Consider the following 17,216-nt stretch of genomic DNA (forward strand, 5'->3'; position numbering starts at 1 on the left):
AACCAAAGGCCTGCTCAGTGTCTGCGGTTCCTAGAACCCTGCTACTTTCTCCATTATGTAAAGTGAGACCTCACTTCCCTATGACAGCTGATGTTCAGTTTAGAAACTAAACACAACATAAAATATGCTGTTACCATTTAGAAATTTTTAAACATTTCCCGTTTTCATTTTAGAGAGGTTCCTGAATGGGAGGACTTGGTGAATTATAAAGTTGAGTTTTTCACCAGTTTTTAAACAATTATAATAAGAATGTTCAACACATACTGAGTATGTACCATGTAATTCCAACCCTAACCCTAGGTTTTTCTCTGGGCAAGAGTGGCAAAATAGGCAAAAAGATTTGTAAGTTTACCTGAATCAGTAAATGAACAAGTCAAAAAATTTTGAGAGGGACTTGCCTTATCATTTATTAAAAGATATCATGAAAACTGCAGTAGCTAGAATAATGTGATACTGGCACCAGAAGAGACAAATCAGTAAAACAGGTAAAAAGCCTACTAGGACAACTAGGTGACATTTCGGGGAAAAATTTTTGTTAGATATTCACATAAGGAGCCATGCATAGTAAATGATTTAATCAAAATAAAACATGAATGGCCCTTGGGTTACTTACTATTAGGATTTTGTTTGGATTTTTGTAAGAAATTTGTATTATGATAGAAGATATAATTAGAAAGCAGATGTTGAAATGATGGTCGTGAATTCAGACGTTGTCAGACATCTTAAGACAGATTTAACTGTTTTAGCGTTTACTGAATTTTTTATTAATATATTATTTTACCACCATACAGAGAGATATGAACAAAGTTTATGTTGTATTTGTAAAAGAAATGGATCATATAAAAGAATGAGGGAAACAATCCCAAAAAACTAAGAATTAAGATTATGCTTAGTTTTATATTCTGAGTATTTGAAATCAGCAGTGATCTTTTATTGTTTCATCAGTATGCAGAGAAATGACTGATGTATCTGACATAATGCCTGAATGTGAGCATGCCATCCATCTAGCACTCAAGGTGATGGACCAAGGACTTGCTATGCTTAAATTTTCTAGCTTTCTTACTGTGGAATATTTTTCAGATGAAGGATTCAGCTTTAACCCTTTGAAAATCGAGGTCTTTGTACAGACTCTGCTACACTTGGCAGCCAAATCATTCAGCCACTCCTTTAGTGCTCTTGCAAAGTAAGTGCAACAAGAACACGTACTCTATTTTGAGGGTTCGGAATGTTGCTTGGTGTATACCAGTGGTATAGTAATTTTTAGCTAAAATTGTTGAACATGAAGATCGTAATAGTATCATCACATACTTCAATACAGCGGTTCCGGTTTGTAGTACTAACATCCTGTTTGGCTCCTGTCAGTCCGTATGGACAGTTTGCTATATACATGGCAGGTACCTATTTTCAGGTAGACTTTTAGAGAAACTAGTGAGAAACCTGGGTCCATAGGACAATCCTATATATCGTCAAGAAGCTCCCACCCTGTCTAAACATCTTCCTAGAGGAAGGTAAGCAGAAATCGAGCCAGCTACATTTTGCGGAGTGACCCAAAGGTTGGTACAGAAGACAGAGCTTTCTAACTCCTCAGACAATGCAGAAGCAGGAAGAGCATACAGATACTTCTCCAGCTGAGCAGAGAAACTGGGCTGCTCAGCCATCTCAACTTCAAGTCTCTATTGCAGGGTTCCCACAGAAAGTGCAGGCAGGATACTTCGTCTGAGTTTGGAGACGGTTCGTTAGCACTCACCTAGTCTTAGATACACAGTTAACTATAGTCCTAGGCTAACAGTGGTGTATCGAAAATCTAGGATTTGTGGCAAACTTCATACAAACCATAAATTCCTAACCATACCCTTTATTTCCTTAATGGTTAACATTCAGTTATTTTGTATTTATGTATTACACTGTAAATTGAGTAGCATCAAAAAAGCTTTGAAAAACTTAAAATCCTTAATGAATAAGTTTTTATGTGGTATTTTTTTTACCCCCACTGTCAAAAGGTTTCATGAAGTCTTCAAAACCCTAGCAGAGAGTGATGAAGGAAAGTTACATGTTCTGAGAGTTATGTTTGAAGTCTGGAGGAACCATCCACAGGTAAAAATTCTAATTAGACATGTTGAGGCTCTGATTATATAGGTATAAAAATAAGGCAATTAATACCATTGTTTTAAAACATGAAATTTGAGTCTGTTTTTTTAAGACTGTAGAAATCATGGTATTTGATTAATTCAAGAGCAAGTATATGATTTGGTTTTGGACTATAATATCTCAACACATTTTTTAAATATGTAGTAAGAATGCTTGTTGTTTAGAAGAGTCTACCACTTGGTTAAGGAAATAGCTGTCAAGTCTACCCAATTTCTACAAACAAGCTCCGGATTTCTCAAAACTCAAGTTACTGTTTTCATACTATAGTTTTAAAGAGACATTAAAATAAATTGAATATATTGACACTTTTTTTAATAATAAAACATCCTTAGATTTTTTAATTTAAGGATTCAGCTGAGTTTATATATTTTGGTATTCTCTAATATTTTCAAAAAATTTTAGGTGTTACCACTAACAGTTTTTCTTTTTGCTGCATTGTTATTGGCATTACAGTTCTCTTGCTGTCTTATAGTAAGTACCGGAGCCAAGCAGAAAGCAGAATAAAGCTTAAGACCCAAAAATCAAACTGATCTGTTCCATAACCACTGAAAATGAATTTCAGACTTTCTATTTTGGTTTTGTAGCATGGGTGGGATTCCATATAAGTGTGATTTACCCTAGTAGCTGTTTTCTCATTGTAGATGATTGCTGTACTAGTAGATAAGATGATCCGTACACAGATTGTTGACTGTGCTGCAGTGGCAAATTGGATCTTCTCTTCAGAACTATCTCGAGACTTTACTAGGTAAGTGTGGATTATTTTACAAAGTTTGTATTCTTTAAGAATTGACTTATTTTTGGTCTCATAATGAACTCCAAATTCTGGCTCAGACATCATTAATGTACCAATGGTCTGATCTGGTAGGACTGGGCTTGGCAAAAGATTCCTGGACAGTGTGAATACACAGCCAGGCAGTTTTGCAGTGTCTCTTAAGGACACACATGTAAATCGAATCAGGACCCAGCCAGACAAGTAGAATTGCTGATAAAGGATCCAGACTTGGGAGGGAAGACCAGGTTGTGTGTCAGGGTCTGAGCTAGACAGTGGGATATAGGGAAGGGTTCCAGCGCAACTGGGGACCTGAATGTATTCCAGGAGCTATGCGAAACCAAAGTCAGGTGGAGTAAGGACACATCACAGAGGGACTGAGGAGAAGTCTGATGGGCACCTGAGTGCCTGTGGGTAGGGGAGGGTGTCTCACCTCAGTCACAAAAAACCTAGATTTAATGCAGAAGATTCATTTTAGGCCCGTTTGCCCTGCAGGAAGAGACTTTTCATTAAGCTTGGTTCTTACTCATGAGGTGAGTTCATAGGCTTTCAAACTGATTGGGACTGGAACAGTAGTTGTCTCAAACAGGAAATAAAGGAATAGTGCTTATAAAGATCAAAAAATTCACACAGCCTTTATCCTCTTCATTGTATTTGGTATTGCAGAGGACACTGGTCTGAAATGAACTTAATTGTTAGGGTGGAAGGGTTTGATTTAAAGTTACCATATCAGCCAGGTTGGCATTCATAAATGAAGACAATGACATTTCTCGTATTTGCAAACTCTCATAAAATTGATTGCCCAGGTTATTTGGTAGCCATTATCCTCACCCCACACTATAGAGGGGGTTTCAGTATCTATATTGTACAAAACAGGAAAGTGCTGCAGAGTGTTTAAGTAGTTTGTCCAAGCAGAGTCAGAGTCAGAATTCAAACATGGGCATTCTTGAATGGGTAACAGGCTCAAAAGCGCCAGCACTTCTTGAACCTAAGCTCAAGGATTCCTAACTCGGCAAAGCATTCCCTACCACCCCTTCCAGAGCTGAAGTATTCTGCTCTTACACCCTGTCCACTAATGCTCTTGACTGGGTTTGATGACTGGCTGATTTATTATCTTGCGCTGAAACTGTCCTCATCCAAGTCAAAATGTTTAGAGGGAAGTCCTCTTCTGCGCTTTATCTTGGGGTTAGGAAGAACTAGTTCGTAGACAGATATAGTTAAGACATTGCTTCAAAAAATAAACCATTTATACAACAAATGTTTTAAAGCACCTACAAAGTGACCATGCTTGAGCAGTTTGCGGATACAGAACCGGACACGTAAAATTCATCTCATTCTTGAAAGCCCAGCAGTTGATAGCTATTGTGAACTAGTAAGTTTCTTAAATGTTCCAGAGAATTGGCTGAATATATGCTATAGTTAAGTAGCTTAAAGCATGTGAAATGAGCCTCAGATTAGGTTTCCATTTTGAGACAACTCCAATACATAATGTTTAAATTTAGAAGAGAGAAAATACATTTTTGTTTTTAATATATATATATATTTATATAAATATATAAAATAAAATATATATTTAAAATATATAAATATAAAAAATATATTTTTCTAGTTTGTCATTTCACTTCATTGAGTACATACACATACCTTTTATGCATTCTAGTAGGGGATGGAAATAAAAATGACAAGGACTCAGTACTGCCTTCAAAAAGCTTACCTGAGTCTAATGGGTAGAGACAGATGTTTGCACAATTTATAATACAAAAAAAATTTTTCAGTATTGCTGGAGAAATAGGACCATTCTGCCTATTAAGAAGACCTCCAGCATGAGTAGGTTATAAGAGCTAAGAGATCTTATTTTCTCTTAAGTGTACTTGAACATACATGAACTAAACACTGTGTTACTTTAAGATTATTTGTTTGGGAAATCTTGCACTCCACGATTCGTAAGATGAACAAACACGTTCTCAAAATCCAGAAAGAGCTGGAAGAGGCGAAAGAAAAACTCGCAAGGCAACACAAACGGGTAAGTCTTTATGTTGATTCGTAAATGGTCAAAGAAAATATGCCAGAAACTCTTAAAAATATTCAAAGTTCATTACCTTGATAGGAACTTCTTTTTTTCTGAGGCCAGATTACACAGACTGTTGTAGAAGTAGAGGGAGAGGATGGACCTGGGGGTGTGCTGCTCCCTGCTGCCACACTGTGATGAACCTGGAAGGAAGCCACAAACCTTGCCTTTCTCTTGTTCTTTCTGGATCAGCTTGTTTGCCTTCCCAGAGGGGAAGGCAGAGAAGGAAAGAGGACACTTGTATTTCCTCTAATAAGAGTTTCTGGTGCAAGAGGGGACAGGGAGAAGACTGTGTACCTCTTCCCTGTACTGTGGGGAGGGATGGGCCGTCATTCCCCAGTTTATAGAGTCCTTCTCATATCCCTAAGTATGGTTCGCCATTTTGGGTGGAAATAGTGAGCTGCATTCCATGATTTTACAGAATAGTATTCCTAGTATTTTTACTAACAGTATTTTCCAGTGTTGTCGCAGCATATTTACCAGAGTGGGTGGAAACAAATTTAATGACTTACATGAACATATATAGCAGTTTCAAGTGCTAGTCTCCATGCATACATACATACATGTATGTATCACATATAAACGCACATTGACAAACTAAAAATACTGCAAGGTAAATGGTGTCATCCCCATTTTATACATGTCCAAATTGAGGCTCAGAGAACTTAAGTAACTTGCTTAAGCTTGCATGGTTTGTAAATGACACAGCTTAGGATCTGATCCAGGCCTGTCAAGTCTCAGGGCCTTTCCTTCATGTCACACTGTTCTCTAGATCGGTGATGTCCAACACAGTAACTGCTAACTACATGTAACTAAGTTAATTAAAATGAAGAGCAATTTAAAATTCTTCAGTCACCCCAACACCATTTCAAGTGCTCAATAGTCATGTATGGCTAGTGGCTACTGTGATGGGCAGGACAGACTGATGTAACATTTCTCTCTCTACAGAAAGGTCTACCAGGTAGTAGACTTCGATCCTAACCTTAGTGTGCTGTTAGGAAAAAACCAGCATCTACCCAGTTGCGTACAACATAATAAAGCAGACCCCATAACAGGTGCTACATTAGGGACAAAAGCAGAATTCTATAAAAACAGAGAGGGGCTTTGATAATTTTGCTAAAAAGGGAGAAGACCATCACAGATGGGGCCTTATCAACAGCATGTTATCTAGAAGGAAGTAGGCTTTCCAGGGCTGGTGATGCCTGCCTTCTTGCTCAAAGGACCAAAGGACCAAAGGACCTTGGTCCGTAAGATCCCTGGAGTTGGGTTCTGGCTCAGCCACCTACTAGCTTTGTGACACTGGGGAAGTCATCTAACCGCTAAATTAAAAAGACAACACCTGTGAATGTTCTGAGTTCTTCAGGGTGAGCTGGGAGTTGTTAAAGCTTAACAGGGATGTCTTGAGCCTGTTGTTGCCAGCAGAATTTTGAACAGTCTGCTTTGAGTTATTAAATGTAGTTGGAGCCATTTCTAAATCATTGCAGGGATGAGCAGTTTCTCAAACTGAACGCAGGCCTGGTGAGCTGTTTCTCTGGGGTTCCGGTTGAAAGGATCATAGAGCAATGTATGGGACTGGAAAGCACAGTTGGTCTTTTCACTGGCCATCAATTTTGTTGAGAGAGCAGTGGTAGAGTTAAAAGAATATGCTATCATTATTTGCAGGTTCTGTTTTTGCAAACTTGCTAAAATTTGTGCCCTCAAAATCTATACTCCTAGTGCTTTTCCAGTCATTCAGACATAGGCAGAGCAGTGAAAAATTCGTGTTGTCCAGTGAGCTTGTTCTCAGATAAGATTGAACAAGGCTGTACGCCACCTTCTTGTTTTAGGTCTCGTGCTATTTTAAAAAGGTATCCTTTTCAGGGTGTATTTAGTGCCACATCTGAGCTTTTTTTAGTGACTTCACTGTTGAAAATGGCCCTGAAGCATAGGGCTGAAATGCTGTCTAGTGTTGCTAAGTGCAGGGAGGCTGTGGTGTGTCTGATGGTAAAAGTACATGGGTCAGATGAGCTTCATTTGGCCAGCAGGGACAGTGCTGTTCACCATGAGCTCAGGGTTCAAAATCAACATCCTCATCTTATATCCAGAAAAAGGGAATCCACTGATCTGTCCCTGAGGCTCTTCCATCAAGTGTTCAGGTAACAGCTGTAGTGCTGTGCAGAGCAGCTCAGTTTGTGGATTCGTAAGACATTCTTGTGAGGCTGAAAGCCAGAGAGACCTATGGTCCCTTTACTCAGGGTCCGGAAGACGTTCAGTCCTTCTCAGGCAGTGTTTGAGTATAAAGAACTGTGTTGATAATTATTTGTAAAACATATTAAGAGATCTTCAAACAGAAACATACATAAGGTTACATATCGATCAGGTGACAGATACAAGCTACAAGGCTCCCAAGAACCTAACCCTGTCCTTCCCTGAGCAGTGGTTCAGGGTTCACAGCAAATGTGTAAACATAATGATGGTGAGTAACAAGAATCTACAATTTCCGTAGAGCTTAATTAAAGCTGTTTTCATTTTGAATGGAAGAAAAATGTGACACACACTTCCTCCCTGAATGGGTCGTCCTATAACTCACTTCTGCTGGGAATGCAGACATGCCTACCTACTGTCATCCAAGACAGTTGCCCCCAAGTTTCCCTGGCCTGGATTAAGTGCCCCAGGACTGTTGGGGTATGTGTGTGCATTTAGGGGAGCGGAGTACTTTCACCTTAGAATACCAGCCTTCAAGTGGCCTCGACCAGACACAAGAACACCCTTGCCCTTCTTTGATGAGGTTTAGCATACTGGAATTCAAAATGGCATTTTCCTTTTGTTCCTGTGCCTCCTGCAGCGAAGTGACGATGACGACAGAAGCAGTGATAGGAAAGATGGGGCTCTGGAGGAACAAATAGAAAGATTGCAGGAAAAAGTGGAATCTGCTCAGAGTGAACAGAAGAACCTCTTCCTCGTCATATTCCAGGTATCTTGGCTTGGGACACTGATAGGTTAAAAAAATCTAAATATTTCTTTAGATTTCAAAAATTTTTTAATCGTAAAAATCACTTATAAAACTTTAAAATACAAAAATTTACAAAGGAAGTAAAAGTTCACTACTTGAAGGTAACCGTGTGTACCCCCCAGTCTGCGGTGTTCGCCTAGCGTTCTTACAGGACCATTTCTCAGACTGTGCGAGGATGCCTTGAGTACCTCTCTCTATTCAGTTATTCCCAATTGTTGATCATTTTATACCTACATTTCTGATTAGGTCCTTAAAAACAGATGCTGAGAAAGGCATAGTAATCTAGATATTAAAGCTGTTCATGTACTGAAAAAAAGGATACGCTCATGTTAGCACTGGTCTGTGTTTCTAGACTGACAGCATATATTGACTTAGGGAAGTTGGTGATACACACCATGAAGACGAAGTGGATGGAACAGGAATGCCTTTGAGGTCTCTTGGTCAAAAATGTGATTGTTTTCTGAAGTAGAAAAATTCTTCCTGTAACACTCCTTTAACTTTGTACCCCCTTTCCAGCGTTTTATCATGATCTTGACTGAGCACTTAGTACGATGCGAGACTGATGGGACCAGCGTATTAACCCCGTGGTACAAGAACTGTATAGAGAGGCTCCAGCAGATCTTCTTACAGGTTTGTGGGAAACTCTGGTTAGATAATAACCATCACTGTTCTCAGCCCCAAGAATTTTCCATTTTAAAAAACGGTCAGATTTGTCAGGAGGTTTTGTACTACCTGTAAGGCCCTTTTACTGTCCATTTGTTCCTGCAATGGCTCAGAGTATTTAGGTTCGAATGGGTCCTCCAGCTCTCCGATTTAGGAATTGCTGTTCTCCAAGCCTGTAGAAGTCTCTGTATGTGCAAGTCCTACAGGCAGTTAGAAGAGAGATTCATTTTCTGACCTCCCCCACCCCCCACAGAGCCTCAACAAGTCATAGACTTTCAGTGAGACAGATGAGCTATTTATTTTTGACAGATAAAATGAAGTTTGGGTTTCTTGTTTTGTAGAGTAGTTAGTAGAGAAATTAGCCAGTGATCTCTTATGTTTTTGTAAAAGAAAATTTTAAATGTCTAACCAGTAAAAGGAAAATACTGCAGAGTATCTTTTCTCATGTTTCAGCAACCATAGTTTTAATCCTCTTTCCTGGATTGTTTTTAATCTTTGGGCTCCCTTTAAAGAGTCCTGCTGTCTTGTCCTCATCAGTAGGGACCCAGCTGTGCCCGGTCTGGAAGGCTGCTCTGAAGCATGAATTATGTTTACATTCAAATCCAATTCTGGCTACTTTGTTTCTAAATTATTGAACATCCTCCCTGCCTTTTTTTTTTTTTCCTCTACATTTTCTTAACATTGGAGCTTTTCAGGAGCCCATCCTTCCTATCAAGTATAACCACTTTTTTTCTCCTACCCCTTCCCATTCGTTCCACAACAGGAACAGGCTGCTCAAGTGGTCTTTTTCCTGACCTAAACCTCCCCTTTTCTGTGTCCACAGCATCACCAAATAATCCAGCAATACATGGTGACCCTGGAGAACCTGCTCTTCACTGCCGAGTTAGACCCGCATATCCTGGCTGTGTTCCAGCAGTTCTGTGCCCTACAGGCCTAAGGGTCCTTTTATTCCCTTGTCAAGATTTTTTAAAAATATCTCAAAATAACTTGTCTTATTTTTTGATGGTTTGAATGCTTGCTTTCTTGTAGCATCCTTTCACTTATTAAGGGGGGGAGGGAGGAGGACGGTGAAGAATAGAGCATTGGTTACCTTCGATGGCCCCTACAAAGCGAAAATTCCCGACTATGTGACAATGACCATAGGATGTATTATATATGTGACAGATACAACTTTTCGGATTTTTTTTTCCTTAAGGCACAAAAGATAAGTGATTTAAGGTATGTGAACACTAGAGGTCCAGCTTACAAAGTAGTATATAGAACTGGTGGGTTTACTATCAAGTAGCGTAGCTTTTCACAGCTCATGGATAACCTGATATGGCTGAAATAAAACTAAATGTTTTTTAAACTTCGGTATTTCATGATTTATCTCAGTCTACTTAAAAATCGCTTTCTTATGGAAGTTGTACTTCCCTCACTTAGAATTCTTTCTCTAAAGTATTTTAAGTAATATTAATAAATGTTATTCAGAGTAGCACTACCCAAATTCTTCAGTTATTTTCTAAATTAAACCATAATATCTGGGGGGTGAAGTGGAGCCAGCCATCATTCTAAAGCCTCCCAGTGTGCAGGCAGCTGTAGGAACCATGACCTTGGAGCCATCTGGTCATCTCCTCTAGTCTCAGATTTGTCCAAGGTCCACTAGGGAAGTACATGTTGAACTGGCAACAGAAGTAGCTAGACTAGCTAAAACTGTACTTGGAATTCTATGTAGGTTTGGACTTTGTTTCTAAAGAACTTGGTCCAAGTAATTACTAATTCTTGAGCCTGTTTCCCATAGGGTATTGAAGCTTAGCTCAGATAAACACGTACATGAAATAATCACATCTAAGGGATTCCCTGACATTGCAAATCGCTAGCATTTTAAGACTTTACTAAACTTAAAAATTTATCAACAACCCCACAACTAGTAAGTAGTATTCCTGGGCATCTGTGCAACACAGGTATTGTTAACTTACTGCATCGTAAATTTCAGAGGCATGCATTAGCATTTTTCCTATTCAGTTTCTTTGGTTTACGCCACATTTAGTAGCTAAAGAGAGAAGAGATTCTACTCAAGAGAGAAGAATTCCTAGGATTTTTAAATACCAACCATTTAAACAAAGAATGCAAGTTACCAGCATGAAAGGGACCAAAACCCAGGTTCTTGTCTAAATATTCTTTGGTTATGCTGTTCCTCCTTCCCGCAAGTCAGACATGGCTCTTGTCTTCGAGAGGCCAAAACAATAACCATTTATGGCTCTGGAAACTTTGACCCTACATTGTACCCTAGCCCAGCGTACCTGCAGTTTGGCTGGTATACCTGCTGGATCCCAAGTCTAGAGGAATTTTTCTCTTGCATCCTCTCTTCACGTGTAATATTGCTTCTCACAAGAATTCACTGATGGGACCCTGCTCTTGTACAGTTTGGTAGCTAAGTTTATGGAAAAAACTGGAAGTTGAATTTCAAAAGAAAGGCAAAGAGCAAAAACATTCAGCAGCTGCTTTCCCCACTCAAGCAGCTCATACAGACAAAAAAATGGCAGCTCACTACCATACCTCACAAAGAAATCAATATTCTGTTGAATACTCTATCAATGCCATTTAACATTTCCTTTGTCAGAGTGAACAAACATATGCTTTGTTTTCCTTGATTCTCAATCATATGAAAATAAGTTTGCTTGCTCTTCCTGGAAAGTATTTAATAGTTTGTTATATAATTTACTAATCTGTAATTATACCTAAAATGAGAAATGAGGAAAAAACTTGCCAACCTGGGTAGAATACATTGTGTGGTCAGTATTCTCTGGATACTGGGATCCTCTTCAAGTGATGAAAGCGTGCACAGAAGCATAGGGGAAACCAGACAAATCTAGAACTGTGCTGTCCTGATGAGATTACGTGCTCAAGTGCCACATGCCATAGATTGGCTATCTTTAATCCTCACAACCATTCTCTGCGAGATGATTGTGCCCATCCAGCAGATCAAAATACTCCCATGAAGCAACGTACCCAAGGTCCACAGCTAAAAAAGAGGAATTTGAACCGAAGTTCCTGGTATTCAAGGCTTTTTATTGCCCATGCAGTTAATAAAGCTGCCTAGACCCCCTCATTACTCTGTTAACCTCATGCTGGAAGCTCTTTTGTGGTACCAGGAGCATCTTGCTGCCCATTCTGAACCAGTCAGTAATTAGCATGGCACACTTAAAAATATATATATATCAACACTGGACTAATATAGTAAACATTTCTAGGTTGAATTCTTAGAGAATGATTAGTAATTACAGTCTCAAAATTCTATTTGAGTTTGACTAGTTTAGATTTGCCTTTCTTCAAGCATCCTCTCCAGGAGAGCTGATCTAGAAAGGAAGATGATACACCTTCCTTTACATATAAACTTCCTATTTTTTCTGTTTGTAGCAACAGGACTAAAAAAGCCAAGTCAAAGAACTTGATAATATCCAGTTTAACTTGAACAGGTTTTGTTGTGTGTATCTATCTATCTATCTTGCATAGTTCCTATAATCAAGCACAAATCCTCTTACTAGTTGTAACTACCTTGTGATCTTTTGACAAGACAGGCAAAAGTGACTAATCTTGTTCCAGATGTCTGGGGCGATGTCAGGTTGTAGTATCACTTCCTTTAGAAGTGTGAAACAAATTATCTTCCCTCCCAGGATTAAATGAGAATACCTGTAAGCCATTTCACATCACACCCGCCTGGTCCAGTAAGTGCTCTGTAAAATGTTAGCAAGTTAGGATACACTTAGTACCTTTTCTGATCAAGAAGACAATATGGCTGTTTTTCCATTTTAATCCAGATTAAAAGGGCTACCTCAACAAGGATGTTAGGGCCTATGGTAATAAGCCATAAGGATACCGAAAACATGATCAGACTGCCACGACTCAATTCCTGCTGTCAGGCCTTATCCAACAACACTCCCCACTACCTCATGTGGAGACAGGGTCTAGAAGACCTGGCTAGCCTCTGGGGCCAGGATCTACTACTGCCCCTGTTGTTTCCTAGAAAAATTAACTTCAGTTGCCTTTACCAAAAGTTCCTCCTCCTATTCCAATCTAGGGTTTGGTTCGGTGTATTTCTCAACTTTAGCTCGAAGCTTACTTTTGAACCTATTCCACCCCCTTGGCTTTAATTCCTACTGTAGAGAAAAGCAATCACAGACCCAGTATTTGCCCACAACCAGACCGGAAACTGAAGCTGTAACATATATATTTCTTCCAGAAGCGTTATTTACACGAGTGTCCCATTCATCTGTGAATAACTTAAGTCACATCTTCTCATAGGTCAGCTCATGGCCACACACGGTACAAGTCTTCCGATACACGTCCTCCTCTAGGTTTTCCTCTGGTCCATACTCATGCTGATGAGCAACTGTCTCCCTTTTCCACACGCTGCTTCTTATCGCTCGCCGTAATTCTAAGAAAATAAATAAAAGCTCTTTTTCAGTGATGCTATTCAGCTGAAGCCCAAATCCACCAAGGTGTAACATATACCTTTAATTTTATAACAAATCAAAATTGATTCTATAACCTTAGCCAGCTTGGTCTGTGAAATTACTCACTGTTGGAGCCATGTGAAATGGGAGATAGAGAAATGGGGTAAGTGGGTTAGAGGGACAGTAAAACAAAAAATTCAGAAGATGAGTAAAAGAGGACTTCAAAAAACGGGATTTGTTCAAGTAGCTAAGAAAAATGATGCCACAGCAGAAAAGGGAGAGTGATCAGTAAGCTGGATAATTCAGGACAAGACCCATTTCAAAGTCCCATATATTAGGGGCTGCTTCTATAAGAGGCAGGCCAAGCTTTGCTTGCAAGAGAACTAGAAAGCCAAGAAGTCTGCTGTTATGCTAGGGTTTCATCCCAGAGCAACTGCCTGTGCACCCGACTTGAAGTCCATTCAGTTCCTTATAAAATAGCAATATTTTAGGAGAGGAATTTCCAATTATTACAAAGGACAACTAAATATAAGAATCAAAGCCAATTAACTGGAAAGAAGGACAGTTTTTCTTTGGTTTTTGGTGGTTTTTTTTTTTTTTTTACTTACTTATTTTACAGGCAGGGAACTGGAACAAAAATAGCATGTGACCTCAAATCATCTATTCCAGAGCTTAGAACTTTTCCATTTCATCATGTTAAAATGTCATTAAAAAAAAAAAAAAACTGCTGGATACTTTGAAAAGTAACTAAGCCAATCACATGTAGAAAGTTCACATTGCATTACCTGAAGGAACCAAATGCTTAGTGTTAACTGGAAATTAACAAGCTAATAACTTCAATTTCTGGTTTAATGAACAGAAAGCAACACGAGTCGTTTACATTTTTTTATTCTGACCAGTGATCCATGAAGCCCAGCTCGGACAGCACGCTACCTAAGGAAGAGTACGTTACATAACCTCAACCATAAAAATCACTGTACACTAAGCGATCACACATTTTCTTTAATTCTCTTTAGATTTATAAGTAGTATCAAAATACTTGAGCCTTTGTATTTCAGCCCTATTGTATCTTAAGGATAAACAGATGGGAGTGCTATGTACCAGGCACTGTTCTAAGCACTTTATCTATAAACACATTTAAACCTTACAATCCTTTGAGAGAAGTACAACTACCATCCTAATTTTAACATGAAAAAACCAAGGCCCAAAGAAGTTTCATTTGTTGTGCCTAATATCAAACTGCTAGGTGATGGCAAAGGCGTGGTCTGGCTCACGTTCCTGTTAACCATGAAAGCTATGCTGCCCTTCCCCACCTCTGGTGTGAGAAGCCCTGGATCTCAGACCACTGTTCTCAGGCTGCAGCGTACACACCTCTAGACAGTTTCCAAACTAGGGGGAAAATCGTCTTCATCCAAACAAGAATCTGTATTCCTATATTCTGTCACATTCTGAAGGTGGCAATTTTTTCTAGACATATCTAAAAAGCCCTATCTTTTTTTTTTTTTTTTTTAAACCTTAAGGTATTTCTAAATAAAAAATGAAATCATGTGCTGACTAGCACAGATGCCTCATGGTTTCGGTCAATGACAAGAGGTCTCCTGTTTGAGTTCCAATAGCTCCCCTCCAAATCTGTTCTGATACAAGGTATCCCATCTGCTTTTCCTTTACTCCACTGAGAAAACTCTCAAAATCCGACTGCAACCCAGTCACTGCTAAACACTAACCTCTAACTTGAGGTTATGTGAACTCAGGAAGAGAAAGAAGAGAGCTATTTGCTTACCACTAGAATACTGACAACAAAATCTAGTTTACTACCCATAATTGGTCATAATTGTACATAAGATTTTTGCTGACTTTATGGCTTTTTCTTCCCATCCTTCAGCTAGTGTATCAAGAATAATGACAAGAAATAAAGCCGTATCTTTAGTATTTACTAGACACTCCTGGAAAAAACTTGTGCTAGGAGATAAGGAAGTACTAAAATACTGGTATGTTGATCATTTTCTTGCCTTCTTTCCCTCCCTGAACAATCTAGTCCCCAAAGCCATTAAGTGGAGCAAGTAAAGCAGGCATCTGTGGTGGGGAAGAGGGTGCCCAAGAAAAGTGAGGAGCTCCCTACAGTGAAGGCTGCTAGCAAGAGTGAGGGGAAATTACGTACAGGGGCATCAGTCGAATAACTATATTACAGATAGTGCAAATCAGGTCTCTCACTGTCAGAAGGGAGTTACAAACAAGGGGAAAAAACTGAGAATGAATTCTAAAATCCTAGATTAGAACTGGGTATGTGAGTGTGTACTCAAGGTGTTAATTTGTAACATATATGGGGCAGACATAAAAATACAGATAATACACATGTTTTGTGCTAGAAAGCAGAAATCCTTGACAAGACATGACAAAAGGACAGAGGAGCATGCTTAAAGATTCCTTTTGGCCCAAATCTCAATCTTAACACCTAAATAAGTACAGAAATGAATCAAAAGCCAAGGAGAAGAACAGGAATTCATGAATCCATACCAATAATAAAATGGCAGAAAGGATGCTGCAGATCACTCTGGGGAAAGGATATAACTGCTGTATCCTCTATACTTTTCTTTGCAATCTTCTGGAACTTTTTTAATTTATTTCCAAATAAAAACTTAAAAAGGAGTTAGCTTGAAGGGGCCAAATCTGAGACCATTTGAGTCTCAAAGTAACAGGAATGGACTGTAATGTAACACTGATTTGAGCATAAGAATCCATGAATCCGACTTAATACTAAAAGCCAAATAATAATTATAGGAAGAATAACAGAAATAGAAAGTCACCATTTACATCCAGCCTAGTAACAAGACTCATGCCATGTGCTAAAACCCCGGAGTGAGACTTAAGGAAGGAGATGCTCACCCAGTACCAAAGAGTGCACCCCACAGATTTCCTCGTAATTATTTTTTTTTTCATTATAAAACATGACAAGAATTTATTTTAACCTACTCAACCCCAAACATTTACATACTTAAGAAGAAAACAGTGGGGTTTTGTTTTTTGTTTTTTTTTTTTTTTTGAATATTGATTTACAGATTTCCTTGTAATTATAATGGGGAAAGGATACCCAGACAACAGACAAACCTAGCAGACACCATCCCAACCACGCTAGCAAACAGAAGATCCCCTCTCAGCTGACAGCATGTGTCTCCTGATGTGACACACATGGACACATCACCAGGAAAGGACTCCTACCAAAAATGCCCACAATCTAATTGTGCGAAAATAAGCTGCTAATAAACCTAAATGGGGCCAGTCTGCAAATTGTTGGCAGTCTCCAAAAATGTCAATAATAGTCTGAAAAGAAAACCACTGAGGACCTAAAAGAGTAGATAGGCACCACCCTTGACTGGCCCTTGGATCCAGCAACTAAAAAGCTGTGAAGGACATCAGAATGACTGAATGTCTAGGACATACTAGACAATAGCATTATATTAACTTTACTGAGTTTGACACTGCTTTTCAGTTACACAGAATGCCACTGTTTACAGGAGAGAACACGTTGAAATATTCAATACAATGTCCTCAGGCAACTCTAATGGGTCCACATTGTGTGTGTGTGCACACGTCAACAAATGTGGCAAAATGCCAACAACATCTGGTGAAAACAAAATTTTTTAAATGAAGATAATAAGTTTTTTTTCATTACTTCATTTAAGCAATTTAAAACTTCCAGAAAGTAGAGGTAACCACCTACTGCTAAGTGAGAAGAGGGAGGCAGAAAAGTCAGAGCCTAGAAGGGTGGGAGAGCCTCGCTAGGCCCGTGGGAGAGCTAAGGAGCCCTGGGAGCGAGGAGCAGGCACTGTGCCAGGCAGCACTGAAAGCCTAGCTGAGCTGGAGAACAAAACAGAACATAACCTCCTAGTCCCACAAGCCTAGAATTTCACAGCACAGAAAGCTGTGGACTACCTCTCTGGAAATGTATAAAAATATTCACCATAAACAGTCTTGCTATGGAGATCTTCAGATAGATATTCTTTTTACCTGAAGAAGTTTCCCTTTAAATCCTTGTTTCAATGAAAAATTTAGGTTATGCCACTCTGAAACGTATATTTTATTTGCCTTTTTTTGAAAGGTTATTTTTACACATATTTATCCTGTATCCAGCAAAATTATTAA

The 17,216-nt window shown here is 39.0% G+C and overlaps 2 protein-coding genes across 4 annotated transcripts in view; one reads left to right on the forward strand and one right to left on the reverse strand.

Moving 5' to 3' along the window:
• The window catches only part of NCBP1 (nuclear cap binding protein subunit 1), a 39,794-nt gene extending 29,806 nt beyond the window's left edge, over positions 1-9,988 (forward strand). Inside the window, exons 17-23 of the mRNA XM_082694935.1 lie at positions 1,081-1,183; positions 2,001-2,094; positions 2,790-2,893; positions 4,826-4,940; positions 7,810-7,938; positions 8,494-8,607; positions 9,464-9,988. Of these exons, the coding sequence (XP_082551061.1) occupies positions 1,081-1,183; positions 2,001-2,094; positions 2,790-2,893; positions 4,826-4,940; positions 7,810-7,938; positions 8,494-8,607; positions 9,464-9,577 (773 nt within the window). The 3' untranslated portion in view covers positions 9,578-9,988. The remainder of the gene's footprint in view (positions 1-1,080; positions 1,184-2,000; positions 2,095-2,789; positions 2,894-4,825; positions 4,941-7,809; positions 7,939-8,493; positions 8,608-9,463) is intronic.
• Positions 7,982-17,216, reverse strand: part of XPA (XPA, DNA damage recognition and repair factor) — a 30,125-nt gene continuing 20,890 nt past the window's right edge. For all 3 annotated transcript variants that reach the window (XR_014301747.1, XM_082694958.1, XM_082694959.1), the window contains one exon: positions 7,982-13,057. Coding sequence is in view for 2 of the 3 variants with exons in the window: in XM_082694958.1 (XP_082551084.1) it covers positions 12,909-13,057 (149 nt within the window). In the remaining variant the exon portion in view is untranslated. The remainder of the gene's footprint in view (positions 13,058-17,216) is intronic.

The sequence above is a fragment of the Mustela nivalis genome (assembly GCF_964662115.1).
Source record: "Mustela nivalis genome assembly, chromosome: 13".
Taxonomy (NCBI): domain Eukaryota; kingdom Metazoa; phylum Chordata; class Mammalia; order Carnivora; family Mustelidae; genus Mustela; species Mustela nivalis.